This window comes from Euprymna scolopes, chromosome 32 (genome assembly GCF_053919585.1).
Source record: "Euprymna scolopes isolate OS-2025 chromosome 32, ASM5391958v1, whole genome shotgun sequence".
NCBI lineage: Eukaryota > Metazoa > Mollusca > Cephalopoda > Sepiida > Sepiolidae > Euprymna > Euprymna scolopes.
Window position 1 is genome coordinate 50279438 of NC_136513.1, and position 17834 is coordinate 50297271.

The 17834-nt window shown below is 29.9% G+C and overlaps 1 protein-coding gene across 28 annotated transcripts in view; it reads right to left on the reverse strand.

Annotated features, from left to right (window-relative positions):
• The window catches only part of LOC145256347 (spectrin beta chain-like), a 648628-nt gene that overhangs the window by 81394 nt on the left and 549400 nt on the right, over window positions 1–17834 (reverse strand). For all 28 annotated transcript variants that reach the window (XM_080115149.1, XM_080115145.1, XM_080115140.1 and 25 more), the window contains 8 exons: window positions 17688–17765; window positions 16630–16794; window positions 15017–15316; window positions 13248–13376; window positions 11722–11838; window positions 8596–8871; window positions 7947–8036; window positions 4330–4407 (listed from right to left, as the gene is read on the reverse strand). In XM_080115149.1, coding sequence (XP_079971275.1) covers window positions 4330–4407; window positions 7947–8036; window positions 8596–8871; window positions 11722–11838; window positions 13248–13376; window positions 15017–15316; window positions 16630–16794; window positions 17688–17765 — 1233 coding nt within the window. The remainder of the gene's footprint in view (window positions 1–4329; window positions 4408–7946; window positions 8037–8595; window positions 8872–11721; window positions 11839–13247; window positions 13377–15016; window positions 15317–16629; window positions 16795–17687; window positions 17766–17834) is intronic.

Here is a 17834-nt window from a genome sequence, read left to right on the forward strand (position 1 = left end):
AATATTAGCGCTTAAGTATGACAGGATACTGTAATAGAAGTTAGATTTAGGTAGGTGGAGCAAGAAAATGGGGTCAACAGTATTGTTTCATGTAAATAAATATTAATCCTAACATTTGGGGGATTTTGAGCAAAAATTGATAAAATTTTTTTAAATAATTGCTAAACGTTGTTTGGAGACATTTTAGAAACCTCTCCTCCCTAACCTGCCACGGAATGTCGTTTCAGATGAACAACATCAGAAATAAAGTTGAATTATTTCCCAAACTAAAGTGATTAATAAAAAAAAAGATACAATAGTAAAAAACACACAAAGAGCTACCATTTTATTCCTTCGACTTTAAAATAAAGCCATGTCTAAAGCATTTGCTGATCAGAACGAAACAGTTTTGTAAGCAACATAAAAAATGCGGTGATGCTGGCATGCAGCTGATTTGTTGATTAAAAACAAGAAAACAATACGAAAATTCATCGAGTGGAACAACTGCTTTTGTGTTTTTAGTTAAAAAGAAAAAAAAAGTCTATCGCTATAGACAGCAAATATTGCACGGCATGAACAAGTAATCTAAAATATTCATTTCAGAGTTATGTCCCCTGTGCACAGACTCCTACTGCCTACTTTATAACGTCTAAGGAAAACGCGATTTTACCCAATTTTTGGTAAAAATTACTTTTAACTAGAAATAAATTTCTACTAGATGATTTTTCATAATTTTTGGATATATTACTATTTTCTACATAATTAAATACGTAATATTGTTTTTGCTTAAAACAACATCTTTAGAAAAAAAAAAATCCGTTAATTGTATCTTAACAAGCAGTAAAGTCGGATATTCATACAATTCCAACACAGCACAATGTATAGATGAGAAAATATACAAAGATATTTGAAAGACTTGAAATCACAACACAACATCCTGGTTCTTGTGCTGACTAGTTGATAGCTTGTCTAGGTATAACCTCTACAATTATCATAATTATACAACATAGAATAAAGAATAACATTTGGATAAACACGGGTTGCTATGAAAAAAAAAAAAAAAAAAAAAAAATGGTGCCTTTCCTAAGAATTTTTATATGTAATCTGATCACAATAGATCATATAGATTTTTAGCTTATTAATTGTGCACATCCCAATTTGACACATGGCCAGATGAAATAAAAAGGGAGTCAAATATTTTTTTGTTACACACAAGGAAGGTTACTATAAAAATCATGGTAGTAAACCCAATACTTGAAATTCAATCTAACTCCACACCACTCGTGTCATCAGACTAAAAAAAAATGAAATCTTTTTAATTTTAATTATCCAACCCATGCATAGACCTAATTTCCTTTAAATCAATAAATTTATTTTATGACATCTCAAATTTTCTGGCGATTAACGTTGAATAACAATATGCTTAAACAATTTTCATATAAGATTGGAGTAATACAAATGGCATTTTTATGCATACTTGAACACAATAAATCTGATTTAAATCAAAATAACCAATATCAGAGTCTGTGAAAGTATCCATTAGGCCATCAGAATCATAAGCCTCATACAAAATAAAAACTTTTCAAATTCTCATCCATTTTATTAACTAAACAAATCAAATTTCTTCAGAAACGACCTTCTTTTCCGATTATTTCCTCAATTATAAACCAACCAGATAATCAGTGAAAATGTCCAAAACCAGACATAAAAAGACAAAGGCTGTAAAGTTTTGCATTTTAAATAGAAAACGAAGAAGCAATGATTCAGAGTAAAATGAAAAATGAAAGTGGAGGTGGTGATGGTAGCTGGCTGCTGCAAAATTTAAAAAAAAAAAAAAGTTCACTAAGTAACCTAATACTTACAATACTTTCGCCCTGGAGTTTACAATGTGTAAGAGAAAAAAAAAAGAAAAGAAATTGAGGGATTTTTGGGGGTTTTGTTTTTCATTGAAATCTCCCCCACCCCAACTTAAAACAATTAAGGCACATTGGTATGGAGAAAATAATTTGAAATTATAAATCCAACAGAATGTTGAGGGGGAAAAATTGGATAAGTTCATGGATTCAAATAAAATATCGAATGAGTTTTGATTTATTTGTAGTTCTACACTTATTCATTTGTTCGATTTATTCTCCTAACATTGAGATTTCAGAGTAAACGTTACCTTTTAAATAAAGGACACCCATGTTTTGTGTCAACAATTGTAACATATTGTAAATGATCCAAAATTAGTCATTAGTGATGAATTAGTTTTACTGCAGTTTTCACGTTTAAAATGATTACATTTTTTTCATGAGGAACTCAATCATGTCCTGAAAGGCACAATTGCAAATTAAATGGCCTCACAGAAAAACTGATATGTGAAATGGACATACAGCATCAACCAATAACAATTATCCAATATTTCCAGAGCATAAAAACTCCATCAACCTAATCACTAACTTTATTTTAACATATTACAATGTTCTCTCCTTCCAGAAATCAGTTTTTTTTTAATCAAAACAATGCGGAAACTGTTTTTACTACCTCAGTAATGTCCTTCATTGTCTTTCTCTTTGCTGCCTTACTATCTTTGTTAGGGTTGTAAATAAAGATCGATTTGTGAATCTTCTACAATCCATTTTAATTAGTTCATAATACACCAGCCAATCATTTTGTTAGCACAACTCAAACAGTGCATTAAATCAACCCATGAATGGCAACACGAAAAAATTGCAATGGAAGAATAGTGTCTTCCCGCTTGATTAAGAATCTTATGGTTAACAAAAAATGAAAAACTATCATTCTCAATTGCATTCTTTTGCTTTCAGTTTTTACTATTTCTTTTTTCAAGTTATATTTACAGTGAATGTAGGCAATTAAATAAGACACTACTAGCATATTTCAGTCTTTAATACGGTTTCTTTTAATATATATATTAGCTGTTTACTTAATATATTTGTCTATAAAAAACAGGGGTATCATTTTAAAAAAAGGATTTCTTAAAAATATAGTCAGATTTGAAATGCATTATATATAAATAATAGCTGAATGAATGAATCAGAACTTTGAAATTCTTAATTCTTTCAACAATGATTAGAAAAAAATAAACATTATTATAAAGCAAAAAAATTGTATTAAAAAAACAAAAAAAAACAAGTGTGTGTGTATATATATATATATAAATATATATATATATATATATATGCACACACACACACACGCTATAGGATTTGTTAAAAATGAACTAGTGGTTTCATAGCATTATCCAGTTTCCAAATTCTACAGTTAAGAAACTTTTATACTCTATCTTTCTCTCTATTTAATAATATTCAACAATGTACTAAACAACATTGCTTACAATTTAGACACTAAAAAAATTCTCTCGATAAATTGCAGCATAAAATCTGGACAGTCACCAAAATTGTAACCTAACTTCCTGAAGATTAGCGTTGTATATTTTCTATTTCTTAGAATTTGGATACAGCTATGAAACTACAGGTTCATTTCTAGCCCTTTAATTATACCTATTTAAATAGCTGGTAATTGAGCATTGATTTAAAAAAAATTTTTTTAATTATCTATATCTATAAAACTGTATATTTTCTTTATATTTTCTTTTTAAATAGATTAAATATTTGTATCACTTATGAAATAAAAGACATCAATGAAGATATAAAACATTTACAAACATCTAAAGGCTTCAACCACAATTAAGAAATCCCATTTTCTTTAATATATTTAAAATTTGCAACCAAATTGGTGACATGTTTAAAACTCAAACATCACCAATCACAAAATAAAAAAGTTAAAAGAGAAATATGTTGAAGATTAGAGAAAAAAAATTGTCAAAAAAAATGTTGCTTAAGGAGTTAACAATGGTCACTAATATCACAAATAGAATTCTAACTTTTATGTTGACTTACTTTTGTGTAAAAAAAAGAAAAGTGTTTTAATGTTTATTAAAAACAAGTAGTTTGTTACTTATAATTTTTCTCATCTTTCGGAAAAATGTAGCTACCAGATTGGCAAAACCAAATTTAACAACAGAAGATAATTTTAAGATAAAATTATAGTTTAATCTGATATTTAATTGCTTGCAGTTCTTGTATCGAGATGGTCATTCGCTTGATTAGATTTCAAAGAAATTATGAAAAATTTTTTTTGAATTATAAAGTTAGAATTGTATTTACAATACTTAGCAAATATTTTTATGTTAATAAAAACAAATGAAAATAAAAACATTTAAAATACATTAAAAAAATTTACCCTCTTTTACATTTGTAATAAAAAAAAAAAGTAAAAAATATAAATTAATAATTTTTAAATCCCGATATCTTTAAATATTATTCAAGTGAAGTTTCTACTTACGGGCACTTCTTCCTTAGATAAGAAATTTTCTTGTTGGTTAAGAAGCACTTCAGCCTGCTTGGCATCTCGAAGGAACATCTAGAGAAAAGAAATAATTAGTATATTAAAGTAGAATAGAAGAGAGTTAAACTAAAAATGGTAACATTATGCAATAGAAGTTAAGGCCGACTATATTGCAATTCAAAATAATGGAGGAAAAAAAACAATACTGAATGCAACGAACACTATGTTCATCTTGAAATCGGCAGAAAATAGCAATTAACAACACAATTCATTACTGTAGTGATTGGCAGTGTTGGGTCAACTTTTTTTTTTATGTAGAGCAGTAGATCACAGTTGATTCAATCATTAGTTGATCTTATATTTCGTAACTGTGTGACAAAGAAGCCCATTTCTTCCCTTTCCTCCCTTTTTGAACTGATCAGCGATGTGACAACATTATGATCACATCTTCATTCAAAGTTCTGTTGACATGAATGCCTTCAAACGAATTCCCTTAACCAAATACATATGAACACAAATAAGTCCATTTTATATCCACATGATGTCCGTCCATAGCTTGCAATTGTTCTGTGTGTTCGAAGATAGATTCAAGCTCATTCTAAAATTCTTGCCATTTTTTCTGATCAATTTATTTTCCGAGCGATCATGAAACACTTTTATAGAAAAGAACTTCAAAGTATTCCCCCTCCTCATTTTTCTCATTCCTTTTTTTCTACTTCCTTTAATAACTCCTGTTTAAACATGCAATTTTAAATCCTCCTTTAAGATCTCCCGTTTAAATGTGAATTTGTAAATCTCACACATCAAATTCTCACTATAACTTTATTTAATCGGCTTCCATTAATATATCCACTTTTCCATCTTATCCCGTGTATTTTGTCAAATTTTACATCACTGTTTTTCTTCATCTTGTTAGAAAAGATAATTACACAAGCAATCAGAACATAATCATTGAAAACCTAACTCCCACAAAAATAAGACATGATAATCCGTAAAAGGAACTTTCTATTCTCCTCTCTTATCTGTGTCTATGTTTCTGAGCACAAATTTGAAAATAAAGTTCAAGAAAATTTGTATTTAAATACAAAAACACTAAATAAAACCAAATAAAAATAAAAAGATGTAAACATAAAAATTGAAAAAATAATAACCTTCTTCACTTACCTTTCAGAGAATTTTTAATAAAGACGAATATCAAAAATCTTTATAAATTAGTTTGATTGTATTATTCTGGTTTATCCATTTTTTTCATCTTTTACATGTCAGATATTTTCTAAACATTTTTTTTGCGCTTCATTTCCTTTTTTATTAAATGAAATTAAAAATTTCATCCAATATCAAAACAAAAAAATTACAACAACTACCTTACATTTTTTCATTGCTTGCATTTTTTCTTGCCAACCCATTTTGATGAAGACAAACGCTTAACTACTTTAGCTGCTATGAAATAAAAGCTGTGGAGCCAATGGAAATGCGACAGAAAAGTTTTGGAGAGGGAAATAATAAAAAAAAATGTTGCGTCCGATGAAGAAAGAAAGCATCTGTTAAAGTAATTATCAATGAAGAAGTTGATTCTTAAAACAGAAAGTCTTCATTCATTCATGGAAAACTGAATTTAATGAACGTCACACATAAAATAACAATGGTACAATTAAAAGAAAAAAATTGCAAACCATCATTAAAAAAGCTAACGGCAAAGAATTACATGAATATAAAACTTTTTTTTTGCAAATTACAAAACTGTTGAATCATTATTAGAATCATATATTTATCAATAACATTACATTAATCCCACAGAAAAAAAAAGAACATTCTGATTCAGAAGGCTCTAATAACTTTTTTTTTTTAAATAGAAATCACTCTAAACAAGGTATGAAGCCACTTGACATAAGGAGCTAACAAGAATGAAAGATGATCATTGCAAAGACAGCAGATACCTATTGATCTTTGTTTTGAAGATAACAAAGGAGGAAAACAGTCAGCACCAAGAGAGTTCCACAACCTTGCAGTTGTTGGAAAAAAATCAACTGAAATAAGAAACTGAATTACAATGAGGTATCAAAACAGCAAATTGATGAAGACCATTAGACCAACAAACTGGAACAAAGGAAGCAGCAAATAGATCGGCAATTCTGAAGAATACATGCTATAATACTATTTGTAGAAATTCTTGAAACTAACGAAATCAGGTCTATGAGATAGTGCAAGAAGAAGGGGTGGTGACATTCAAATTAACCTATAATAATCTCATCCAACTTTCCCGAACACTAATCCAATGCAAGTACATTAAAATTGTAGTGACAACTTAATGTATGCGTACTCTCAACTTTCTATCATACTAAATGCTGGTGGCTTTTCTTGCAAAGAAAAAAAAAAAAATGCTAAACAAATTTAAATATTTTCAAATTCACTTAAAACTAATTAGAACATAGTATTGAATTAATCAACTAATTAGATCTCCTTGTCAAAGTCATAACGATTATAATTATGTTAATTGAGATGGCACAAGACTTCCATTACCATACCCTCCACCCACACACACACACACAGGCTGCTTTCTAATTTGCCAACATTTTTATTAATGGCAAATAAACTGAAGTAAGGGTGGGAGATGAGAGTAAACGATGTCAATTCATTTCACAATAAAAAAACAGTTATTTTTATACAAATAGAAATCTGAAGAGCTTAACAAAATGAAAATGCTAAATTACCTTTTTATAAACAAGTAGTGTATGAGTCCATGTGATCACTACTGCTTGAATAATGTGAACAACCATTACTCATAACTTTTTCTTGGATTCTGGTGGAAAACTAAATGTTTACTTTCAAGATATTTGTGAAAAAGGACAAATTTGTTTTTAATTCTTTCAAAAGGTAAACCAGTTTTCCTAAAGTGACATTTTTTTTTCACATAAATAACCATAAGTCCCAACTTGACAGATTTTGAAAATTTTGTTGAGATCCTTCAAAAATAAAATATATAAAAAATGTCACCCATTTCTGCAATCGAATCACATTCAATACAAGTAAAATTTGGATCAACACTTGATTTGTCCATGAAGTTCGAGTTATGGAAACGGATATTCATAGTTAAAATAAATAAAATCCAAGTTATAATTGGCACTATTAGACTTTTTAATGAACATGTTACAGCTAGCCACCCTAATGGAAGAATAAAGCTTCAATCTTAGCTGATGAGAAACAATGCGGACCCCACCATGACATAAAAAGGAATTGAATATTCAGTTAGAGAACCATATCTTGCTGAATAAGGGCATTTAAACTGCTTGAGAAGGTAATCCAATCAGAATGAACTTTTAGTTCCGATAAATAGAGTCTGTCCTCAAAAGCATTTTCCAGATATAACCTGAAGGAAAAATCAATCTTCAACTATGACCCAGGTGAAAGATAGAGACTACGATAAAATACAAGATTTTTTATTCTTACAGAATTAAAATCAACATCATATAAATAAGGTATTTTTATTTGGAATAAAAGAAATAAAAAATTTTTTTTAATTAGCAAGTTACAACACTACAAGGCAAGGGCAGGTACAGTTAGTCTAACTTTGAAATATTCTTATGTAAAAAAAGAAGAAAAACAATAAAACAAACCTGCAGATTAAGACTCTGCGATAGTAGTTGCTGCCTGTTTTCCCACATCTGTAACAGTTCCTGCCAGCCGCCATCAAGGGCCTGCAGACGCTGAAAACATAAAACAACAAAGTTATATTAAATGAATAAAGTTTTAAATTTTCTGCTAAAAATAACATTGTTACTGATAATACTAGTATAATTAATACCAAGAAAATAACATTGCTACTCATAATACTAGTATAATTAATACCAAGAAAATAACATTGCTACTCATAATACAAGTATAATTATTACCAAGAAAACTTTTGCGTGCAAACAATAATAGAATCAAATCAAAAAAACATTGTACAGAATATGAATTGATTAAACACTGTTTAAAAATTAAATATGCAAATGAATTGATGTCTTGGCTGTATTTGCTAAATTTTCCTGTGCATATATCTAAGTGAAAATATTGATTGTATAATTAAATTAAGTTAAAATGTTTTGATATGAAAAAAGTTTTGATAAATGAAAAAAAAACTTTGCATTTATTTATTCAAAGTAAAATATGACATGTCCTAAGCAATGTGATACGGCTAAAGTAATAAAATATATGTTCTAAGCAGACTACCAATGTGAGAAATAAAGCAGACTACTAATGTGATGTTTAAATAAATCAACTAACCTGTCGTAAGAACATGTATTGAGGATCATCTTGCCCATCTGTGACTTTATCGCCAAACTCCTTCATCTTAGCATATTCTGGAGCATAGGCATCAATTTCATCTTTAAGCTGTTGATGTTGATTAAGCAGCTTCTCTGCATCAGCCAGACTGTTGGGAATGTCTTCGGATGCAACGGTAGTTTGTGTACGAGACAGCCATTGCTGGAAATGGTCAAGGTTGCCGAGGAAACGTTGCAGTTCTCCCGCTTCACCAAGTTTCTCATCACGATCTTTCAGCTGCAAACGGGAGAATAAAAAGGCAAGTTTAAAGCAATAGAACTGACAAACACAAACATTAAACACAAAACATCTTTAACCCTGCGTTAATCCCATGGAGTGTTTTGTCATCCCAATTTTGCTTAAATGCTCAAAATTTTGGCAACATTTTTTTTCCTCTATCTCAGTACTCTCCTGACTTCATGAGGGTAAAGCACACATGGTATGGTACAGTTGTATTTCAGTTTTCCTTAGAAGTGAATCAGATTTAAAGGTAATGTTTACGCAATGAACTCACATTCATTTTTCTTGCAATTTCAATTCATGGAAACGTTTTATGTTCATCATAGATATTAAAAAATAACACAAACTGGTGTATCCTGTTGGTAGCTCAGACAGTAACAACGCTGAAGAGATAAATAACGATTAAGGCTGGAGCGCTAAATGTTCTGGTTTCGATTCTAGTGGATGGTACCCAAAACGTTTTTTTTTTTTAAATAACTTTTGAAATCATTATACATTGCAAGTTAGAGAAATCACCAAAAAGCTAAGTTTGAAACAATGAAACCAAATATTAAACACAAAACATCTTTAAAAATTAGGTGGTGCGAGTACATATTAGTGATGAGGTGATTCTGATATTTTTATTGATTCCGTACAAAATTCACAATTCCAATTCTTTACAAATACGTTATTTATTCACAATTACCATAAAAAAACACATTAAATGTGCAGATATTTTCTCAAGCATAAAAAAAAAAAAATACACTTGTGAGGGAGGATCTATAAATGTTAGTTTTAGTGTTAATTTAAAATCAATAAATATTGATTATTTTATTAATACTACCAGCAGTGGGAGGTTTTACTTAGAACAAAATCAAATAAAAAAGACAATTAGAAAAATTGGTTTTTGCATCAGAAAACAGGCACAAATTTTTCTGATTCCAACACTAATTTGGATACCCCCAAAAAATTCCGATATTTTTTGATTCCCAATTCTGATTAATTGTCCAAACACTAGTATATATATATCTTTAACAAATTAGTGTGACCAAAGTAGAAGTTCGCTATTGAGATTTTTATGAACTGATTTTGGATTAAAATTGAATTTTGTATTAAGCATATTCTCCAACTCTCAAAGTTAGCAAATATCACAACTGGCAAGGAGTAGGGTGGAGGGTAAAACCGATACAGAGTCAACCCCCATCTGGAAAGAAAAAAAAAATACTCCACTATGGATTCAATGCTATACTTTTTTTTTTTTTTTAAATTAGAGAAAAAAAAGACTATTTTTGATGAAATTTTTAAAATCTCAAAATTAGAAATCAAAAACACAGAAGCTTAATACATTTATATACTAGCAGGCCGTCCGGTGTTGCCCAGTTGTAAAATATGCATATTTTAATTCATGCAGCTTTCTTTTTTATTATCATAAAAGCTAATTCTTTATTGATATATTATATCCAATATATAGTAATGATTTCAAAAAGTTAAAAAACGTATAAATTGGTTAGCATCTGCTAGAATCAAAACCAGAATGTTTAGCACTCAAGCTTTAGTCGTTATTTATCTCTCCAGCATCATTACTATATCTGAGCTGCCATAAGGATAGGCATGGTTAAAAATTAAGCAACTTTGAATTATGGATGTTTCATTTTGCACATGTGCAAAAGTAGCAGCAAGAGTTATGCTTTATTCAACTTAACCTGCTTAGCCATGGTTAACGGTTTTCAATTTTGACCCCTTAGCAGCTATTTTTGCCGGCTAAAAACTAAATTGAAAGTGTACTACAGGTTTAAATACCCTATACATCAAATTTCAACTATGTAGACATAATATTTAGAGAGAAGTTTGGTAGAAACTTTTATTCGCACACACTGACAAGGTCACTATATATATATATATATATATAGTCATCCACATACAGTACTGTTTCGCTGTTTCACGTTTATGTAGACATAATATTTAGAGAGAAGTTTGGTAGAAACTTTTATTCGCACACACTGACAAGGTCACTATATATATATATATATATATATATATATATATATATATATATATACGGGGTGTCCCAGAAGTCGCGCACCGTATATTTATATTCATATTTTTTTTGTTTCAGATTTTATTCGATATGGGCGACTATTTCCTTCGGGGACATCTTAAATCTATAGTTTAACAGAATCGTCCACGCACTCTTGATGATTTGAAAGATGCGATAATAATTGAATGTCAAAAAATTACTAGTGAAACCTTCATTGGAGTAAAAGATAGTTTTATAAAGAGAATCGATGCATGTATTCAGGCTGAAGGTGAACAATTTGAGCATCTATTGTGATTTTGATTAATAAAATTGATATTCATATTTGTTTTTATATAAATCTACATGGTGCGCGACTTCTGGGACACCCTGTATATATATATATATATAAAAAAATATTTCAGCGTGCTCAAATGCTTTCATCTTAAATTCTAGGTAATTATGCAGAATGTAGAAATTATGCATAAATAGAATTCAGCGTAATAGTGGAATAAAAATAATTATCTAATAAGAAACCATAAAAAATGAATAATTAACACTCGTTTTTCAAAGGAATATGCAAATTAGTTAACCTTCATGTAGTCACTCACACATCCATGACTGAGTATATTAAGAAATTCGATTCATTTTTAAATAAAAAAAAACTTAATGTCAAAGGCTAAGTGAGAAAAAAAAAAATTTGTAGGTACATATAGATTAAGAAACTATTTTCTGAATTAACAATCACAGCGAAAATGATCCAAGGGGAGTAATTAAACCAGGGGAAATAACTCAAAAATGATTTCTTTTACTGACTGGTTAAGTAAAAACCACATAAAACCAAGTGAGCGTACCATCTCTTTGAGATCCATCCATACATTATTGATGTCGTTGATCTTTTCACGGATAGCCTGGGCTTCTTCAGGTTTAGTTTCTTGTAACCTATCTGCTTCTACTTGCAAAGATTCAACCTGAAAATTAAAGAAAAAAAAAAAAAAAGATCAGTTTTTTTTCACATAGAAATTTCAGTGTTTTCTTTGACTTTTCAATGATTTCAAAAGGAATATACAAATTTCCTTAAGGTGGCTGGTTTGGCTTTCTAGCTAAGTTCCCATGTGAAAACAAAATGTTTTTAAATTCATACAAACTAGTGGTCATAAATGAATATCAGAATCCTAGATAAAAAAAAATTTCTAACCAAATAATTTTTTCTTAATGCTACAGATTGTTTTTTTTTTATTTTGAAACATTTTTTTTTCAGTGTAGTTAGAAATAGTTTGTGCTCAAAACTGATTTGAAACTCAACTGCATTATCAGCAGTCAAGAATTGTTACTATTTTGCTATCAACCATATATATATATATATATATGCCATCTCCTATTTTTATATTTATTGTTCTTATCTTTATGAAAAAGTGATCTTTTTGTAGGAGAGGGGCAGTTAAAAAAAAATAAAGACCGGTTTTGGTTCATAATATATATATATATATATATATATATATATATATATATATATATATATATATATATACACTGAATTTGAATTAATTTTGAAACATGAATTGATTTGGTGTAAATGTTTCTCTTGAATTTAGCTTAAACACTACTTTAAAATGGTATGCAGACATTAGTTCTAGCTAGTTTTACCAATCAAATAAAAACAAAATCCAAAGGAAAAGTATTCCATAGATTACAACAAAATATAAAAATAAAGATTTTTGATTGTGCACAATCAAATTATTATAAGAGTGCCATTATTTTTAACATTCCAAATAGCAACTTATTTCAAAACATTTGAATAATAATTTTATAAAATTATGATCATAAGAAATGTGATGAGATTTACTGCATCTTTACAGTAGCTTTCCATCTCATCACAATTCATCATCTCTTTTCTGAAGATGTCATTTTAGACAAGTTTCAGATTTGTATGGTCTTTAGTAATTCGGGTTGGCATGAGATCACAATGTACTTGTAAAGAAAGAATCTTAGAAAGATTTCCATCATTTCAGTAATTACTGCAGTAATTGGACTCATGAAAAAGTTTCAATAACTACCTGGTGAATATACCAGGTAAACCAAGTGTAAGAGAGATACTAACAATCGAACTTAAAGGGATGGTTAGAATGTTAAAAAGATCTTTTGGTTGGAATCTCTGAGATATTGGGTAAATGTATGTCTGGTATCTAGTAGGATACCCCATTTCCAGAAAAAAGAGAACATTGGTACATCATAGTGACAGACGTTTGTAGAACATTAGAAATCATGTTAGGCACAGGGTCTACATTAGTTTCCTTCTAGTTGAGTTGTTACAGCTCATCTACCCCAGATACATGGATACTCACATTTTTTTTTTTTACGATTAAAAAAAGTGACTTACTTTAGCCTGTATAGCTGCAAGATCTCGTTCCATACCACTGAGCCGTCTTTGTAGTGTCATAACGCCAGCCAAATCATTGTCCAGTTCTGCAGTTGATTCAATGATTTTCACCTTTTCATTTATCCAGCCCTTGAAAAAAAAAAAAAAAAAAAAAAAAAAAATCAAAATCAAACTAAAACATGGCAAAATACAAAGTTCAGCACCAAATGATTTTTTTTGATGTTTTCATTGCTTAACAAAATGTTAGTTAATCTCGGGTTCAGCAAGCCTTACATCATTTCCCTCCCTTCTGCAGGTTTGAAACTTTGAAGGAAAAACTTGAAAAAAGCTTACAATGAAAGAAAAATAATTTTACACAATTTTTATTCCTTGTGCAGAATTTCCCCAAAATTAATAAAGAAAAATCTGTATGATGTATGTACCCACAACAAAAGAAAAATTTATTCTTAAAATTACATAAATTGATCAAGTAGTTTAATTTTTAAATCGGAAAAGCAACTGTCTTTTGTTGCCATTTTGAAAATAATCTTAACAAAAGGAGATAACTAAACAATAATTCAAACTTGCATAATTTTTGTTGTAATACCTATGAATTCCAATTACCCTCTTGGATAGGGTCCACAAAAGATTTCAATCTCGTAGATCTCACTTTGTCAACTAAGCTCCAACCCCTGTCCCATCACCGCAATGTTGTATCTTTGTGCCTCTTTTACAAATATTTTAATGGAATGTGCTCTGATGAATTCATTGCACTTGTGCCCCCCCCTCAACATACATATCCCTTACAAACATGCTTAGCAATAAAATCTCACCCCTTCACTATTGAGGTCCCTAAATGCCAGAAAGCTTTCTACTCTAATAGATTTTTCTCTCAAACAGTTAAACTTAGGAATTCCCTTCCTGTTACCTGCTTCCCTGACTGTACTGATATGCAGAAGTTTAAATGTAATGTAAACCAATATCTTGGTATGGTCTCAAGTAGTAGCTCCTAACATCCAAGTGGCAATTAATATGATTTTTGGAAGATGATATATTTTTTCTCTTACAAGTACATACATCATAGCTTAAAAATGTTGGTACTCATGCATTTATGTTACTGTGCTGGAATAACATTTTGAAAGCCATTTTTAACATGGGGGAGGGTTAATAAAAAAATATATATAAAACTTGACTTTAACTTGAAAATACTATGCGGGGTTTCCCTCCACAAGTGAAAAATTTACTTTTACATTGACTAATGTTTGAGCAAAATCTTTTTAAAAATCCAAGGCATAACTATTGAGAAAAATGCAAACAAACGGATGAACAGGAGTGAATTAGTAGGTCCAATCACTCCTTTGCCGGGGAACCAAAAAATAGCATGGTAATAATATAAGTGCATAAACACCAAAATTTTTGTTACTTATATTAGGGTGAGGATTGCAAATTTAGATTACAAAAATAGGTACTTGTCCAGAATTACCCCGCCCCATCATTATTATATTTTCTAATAAAATTTTAAAACATATTTTGTAACAAACATTTGAATTGGATAGAATATTGGCTTAATAAAATTTTGCTTGAAATTTGCAAGAATCTTAAATTTCTAAAAATTGGAAGAACTATTTTTCATTTGTAAAAATATTTTTTTTAACAACAATTGCTAGATATTTACAAGATATTTTTGTGAAATAAAAGTGTTTTAAAATCCAGAAACTTCAAAATTAGAAATGTAGTGTAAAGTGAGATTAGAAAAGCAAAAAAAAAAAAAAAAAAAAAAAGTTGCTTACAATGGTCTCGTTACATTCAATATGGAAGTTCTGCAAGCCATGGGCTAGGTGGATTTCGTCCCTCTTCTGGTCAACCAGCGACCTCAAGTTGTTCCATTGCCGATTAAGCTGATTCTGCCGTGCAATCACCTCAGCAGCATTCGGATGTTCAACCTGGAGCAACTGACGAGCCAGCTGGTTCACCACTGCAACCTTGGATGCCGTAGAGTTCATTTCGTGTTCGAAACTTTCAAAGCGGTGTTTCACGATTGCAAGTTCTTCAATATCATCAGTGATAACAATGGTTGTCAAGAATTTTTCCTGAGAATAAAAAACGAGATAATTAAAAAATTAAAATGTCACATATGCAGGCAAGCCATAAGACAAACGCACAGAAACAAAGCTTCTGATTAGCATATTAAGATAATGGATATATCTCCTATAAGATTGTCTGAGTGGGAACCTACAATCGTGCAATTCACAAGCACACCACATTGCTTGAGTCCAGTGGCCCGGAGAAGTCATAAACGACTGGAAACAATGCAAAGAGTGACAGGTTTTATATTAGAGTTTTCCTTCAAGAGGAGTTGCACAATCAAGACTTGTGAATTTAGTCTATGTTTTATGCTAATAAGGCATGATTTAGCAAAAAATTTTTATATTATTTGATTTAGTTATTTTTGCAGAGGAAAATTGTTTTTGCTTTTGACTTTGCAGAACAAGTTTTGCAAAGGGCAAACAAATAAGCAAGGACATCAATGTTTAGTGCATTTAAGTCAAGAAACCAATATCTTCGGACAGCCTGATCTCGTAACACCAGAAAAAAAGTCAGCTAACAGATTCTTGAAATTGGTGTATTCATTTTTTGTGGACGGTTTCTCATCTTCACCGTAGTTGTTGTTTCACCATGTTTCAGCCAACTCATCCTCTGGCCTTCTTCAGGTGGTTAAACGTGAAGGCCAAAGGATGAGTTGGTCAAAACATGGTGAAACAACAACTAAGATGAGGATAACAGTCAGCAAAAAAATGAATACACAAATTATGAAGCCTCATCTAAAAAGATTAAAAAAAAAAAAAATGAATACACAAATTATGAAGCCTCATCTAAAAAGATTAAAAAAAAAAAAATGTTATATAAATTCTTGAAAGTTATTTAATTGTATCTTTGATTTTTCCTATATGAACTGGAAGTGATTTTTTTTCCAGTTAATTATTTGAGAAGCGAGCACATCTTTGAATACTATGATGAAGTATGTGATCGTATTTCTTATGGGTATTTTTTTTATTTCATAAGATGGATGAAAGTATTTAACTGAGTAATTGGTCACACAAGTTTTGCTTAGGTGCCACTTCATATGCTTTATCTTAATACTACATCTTGCCCTCAATAGAATAGCTGTTTTCCATTTTTGTTTCAACGTGATATTTATAAAACTTATTTCTGTGGAATATTCTCTTTGCCATTTCCTTTTCGTTAATTGAAGAGGCAATGAAAAATGTGTTGGTGCTATAATTTAAAAAAAAAAACTATTAGCCATGACAATAGTTTCAAGTCTTCCATAAAAAGAATTTGCAAAATGTTTGTGACCAAAAAAATACTTCATTTAAGATAAAATTTTAAAATATGTATTTACCTTTTCATCGATCCAGGTCTCCACACCATCAGCCTCATTGAAGAGTTTGTAGAGAGAGAGGGCATCAAGCAGTCGCTGCTTGCGTAGTTTAGCAAGCTCCAGTAGTTCTTGGTAGCGACGGTCAATACTGCCCAATCGACTTTGTACATCATCAGACTCACGGTCCTTAAAAAAATAAAGTAGAAAAAAATTATTCTTTTATGGCTTTACCGCAGATCAAAACTTGCTTTGGTTTTGTAGAGAAAATAGTTTCAAAATCATTTTTTACAAAGAAATACCTTTCTTTTATGCTAAAAATGTTTATAACATTTTAATTGTTAATTATTCAATTCGTTGTGAATGGAAAATTTAATACTTTTTTAGTAATATTAACCTTTATACTGATTTAATGCAGATAATAGAACATAACCACATGAACACACACAGGTTAAGCAATGTTGAATCTGGTCAATACTGAATTAGTAATCAGCTTGGAATATCATGTGCTGCAAGCGGGAGGAGGAGGAGGACGATGACATTCTACCCACAAAAAACTATCATCGTCAAATCAATTGCGAACTAAACGTCACAAACAAATGTTATGATCTTTATAATGTCGATCATTCTCAATATTAGAAAATATGTACTGCACAACATAAAAATGCAGAGAAATGGGCATTTTCAAGTAATATATATATATATATATATATATGTGTGTGTGTGCTAAAAAACAGTTACAACTATCAAAAATATTGAAGGTGTTTGTAAATAGAAACATTAAAAAATTTCAATTCATATTAGAAATATTATGGAGCATTTTAAGAATTATAGAAGGGGGGGGCATATTAACATAATTGGGTTTAAATATTCAAGAGTTATCTCTCTTGAAACAGATTCAAGTTATCTCCTCCAAATTATTACTTGCCAACAAGGAAATGCACTCTACATGTAATATATTTTTCAATATTGTAAATAGTTTTATTTTCTAACTTTTTCAAGGTTTTTCTACAAAAGATTTTTGTGAAGAATTAGATTACGGTTGTTTGTATTAACTTGAAAAAAAAAAAAAAATTGCTTGCCTGTTCTCCAAGGTTTGTAGCTTGCTCGTGGAGACTTTCGATAACACTCTGATAGTTCTTAAGTTCATCTGTTACGTCCTGGAAAATAAAGATAATAAAAATATAATGAAGCTTTATAAAAATACTAGCAAAAATACTCGACATGAA